We start from the raw sequence: 2,714 nt of genomic DNA on the forward strand, positions 1-2,714 counted from the left end.
AGTCCCTTTCCACCCTCTACTAAGACTCTGCGCCCAAGGCCTTATCCTTTGGGGTCACCAGCTTCTTGGCCATTTCTATGTGATTTCCCCCACCCATCTGAGTTCCAGTTTCCTCTGGGCTCCAATCTCCAGTCCCTGGCGGATCTGGTCAGTCCCACCCCTAGGTGGGAGTGACCAGGGGGCTCTGGCCCAGGATCCCCAACCCTGGAAGGCAGCTCCAAGGCAGGAAGAGAATTGGGCATTGGGTAGGAACCTGGCAGCTTAGGAGTCAGGGCTCCACTCACCCCACACAAAAAGATGAAAAAGCGCAAAGAGCTCAATGAATTGATTGGTTTGGCTAGGGACAGCCGGAGAAAGAAGCCCAAGAAAGGCCCAAGCAGTCACCATCTGCTTCGCACTGAGCATCCTGACTCAGACTCTGAGTCCAGCTCCAAAGAGGAAGAGGAATTTGGTGTGGTTGGAAGTCGCTGTCACTTTGCCAAGGGAAACTATTTACGATGCTGCAAGATCTGTTATCCGCTCTGTGGTTTTGTCAACCTTGCTGCCTGTGTTGTGGCCTGTGTTGGCTCGGCGTGGATGCAGGTTGCTCTCAAGGAGGATCTGGAAGCCCTCAAGGAAAAATTTCGAACAGTGGAGTCTAATCAGAAAAGCTCATTCCAAGAAATCCCCAAACTTAATGAAGAACTACTCAGCAAGCAAAAACAACTTGAGAAGATTGAATCTGGAGAAATGGGTTTGAACAAAGTCTGGATAAACATCACAGAAAAGAATAAGCAGATTTCTCTGTTGACTTCTGCAGTGAACCACCTCAAAGCTAATATTAAGTCAGCTGCAGACTTGATTAGCCTGCCTACCACTGTAGAGGGACTTCAGAAGAGCGTAGCTTCCATTGGCAATACTTTAAACAGTGTCCATCTTGCTGTGGAAGCACTACAGAAAACTGTGGGTGAACACAAGAAAACGATGGGATTACTGCAGAGTGATATGAATCAGCACTTCTTGAAGGAGACTCCTGGAAGCAACCAGATCATTCCATCACCTTCAACCACATCAGAACTTGACAATAAAACCCACAGTGAGAATTTGAAACAGATGGGTGATAGATCTGCCTCTCTGAAAAGAGTGTCTTTGGATCAAGTCACCAACAAAACAGATACGGTAAAAATCCAAAGCATAAAGAAAGAAGATAGTTCAAATTCTCAGGTATCCAAGCTAAGAGAGAAACTCCAGATGATCAGTGCTTGTACAAACAAACCTGAAAGCAACAGGCCTCCAGCGACCGCCGATGAAGAGCAAGTACAGAGTTTCACATCAAAGCCATCAGCATTGCCAAAATTTTCACAGTTTCTTGGAGATCCAGTTGAGAAAGTTGCCCAACTAAGACTTGTCTCTCTACTAGGAGTTTCCAGCATTGAAGATCTTCAGGATTTATTCCACAAGACTGGCTAGGATGTGGATGGGAAGCTGACCTACCAGGAAATCTGGACCTCCCTAGGTTCTGCTATGCCAGAACCAGAGAGCTTGAGAGCATTTGATTTTGATGGAGATGGGAGATACTCATTTCTGGAGCTAAGGGTAGCTTTAGGTATCTAGCCTCATCAGGCATATTTTAGAAATGGACTGCCTAATATCTACTTACCTAACAACAAAACAACCCTTACTTACCCATCAGTCCTCTAGTCCTCCAAACTACTGTAGCAGATACTTTGCCACCTTTTAACTTGTTTGAAGAAGCCATATAAAAGTTATTTTTTTAAAGAAAAAAAAAAAAAAAAAGAATCACTTGAACCCGGGAGGCGAAGATTGCAGTGAGCTAAGATCCTGCCACTGCACTCCAGCCTGGGTGACAGAGTGAGACTCTGTCTCCAAAAAAAAAAAATTACCAGACTTACAGGAAGCACAACAATAAGCACCACATGTGTTTCTTATCATGTAGAGGACTAAACTGGAAATTATATGATGTAGGTTTGTTTGCCTACCTTTAATTTTCCACTATATAAGAATAGGATTGGTCTATAAAAACATAAGAAGTATTTGTGGACTTCTTGTACTGGACATCATGAAGTAACTAACATCAGACCTTCCCTCCTGCCATAAACAACTATTAAACTAAACAAAATGTACAAAACAATTTATTTTGGGCGTGGGATAAGGCACAGTGCACGACTATAATCCTTGAGAGAAAAGGAGCTCAAAATGAGAATTTTACATTCAACCTTGGGGGGCAATTTTCCAAACCACTTTCAGAGAATTGGAATAGATAAATAAATTGGAGTTTGGGCCTGCAAAGGTTACTGGAAATTACAGGACAGGGTAGGTAGATAGAAAAGAGTGACAAAGAAGGAGCCCCAGGAATCCACATAGGAGTTTCCTTTGGGCTCTTGGCCAAATGGTAAACTGCATATGTGCTTGGCAAGATTCTGTAAGCTATACCAGCAAAAAACAGCTGAAGGAGCTGAAAACCAAACCTAGATTTCAGAAGCTGCACAAAGCTATGAAGACATTGGAGTTCTGATCCACTCAAGAGTGGAGATACCATGTTGAGACACCAAAAAGACCATGCCCTAGGTGTAAGGACCATGCCATATGAGTAAGAGCCAAATCCCAGAACTAAGGAAAACCGGAAATAGACTCACCATAGAGGCCTAAAATAAACCTCAACAGAATCAAAGTGATCTACCAGTAATTTAACTTTCTTTCAGAAAAATATTTGG

General features: G+C 43.4%; 1 protein-coding gene across 1 annotated transcript; it reads left to right on the forward strand.

Annotated features, from left to right (window-relative positions):
- Positions 1 to 297: 297 nt before the first annotated feature.
- LOC126961145 (EF-hand calcium-binding domain-containing protein 14-like) lies at positions 298 to 1,770 on the forward strand. The gene has a single exon (XM_050801211.1). The coding sequence runs from the start codon at positions 298 to 300 to the stop codon at positions 1,447 to 1,449; it is 1,152 nt and encodes a 383-aa protein (XP_050657168.1). The 3' UTR covers positions 1,450 to 1,770.
- The last annotated feature ends 944 nt before the right edge of the window (positions 1,771 to 2,714 follow it).

Source organism: Macaca thibetana, chromosome 8 (assembly GCF_024542745.1).
Source record: "Macaca thibetana thibetana isolate TM-01 chromosome 8, ASM2454274v1, whole genome shotgun sequence".
In the NCBI taxonomy this organism is placed as follows: domain Eukaryota; kingdom Metazoa; phylum Chordata; class Mammalia; order Primates; family Cercopithecidae; genus Macaca; species Macaca thibetana.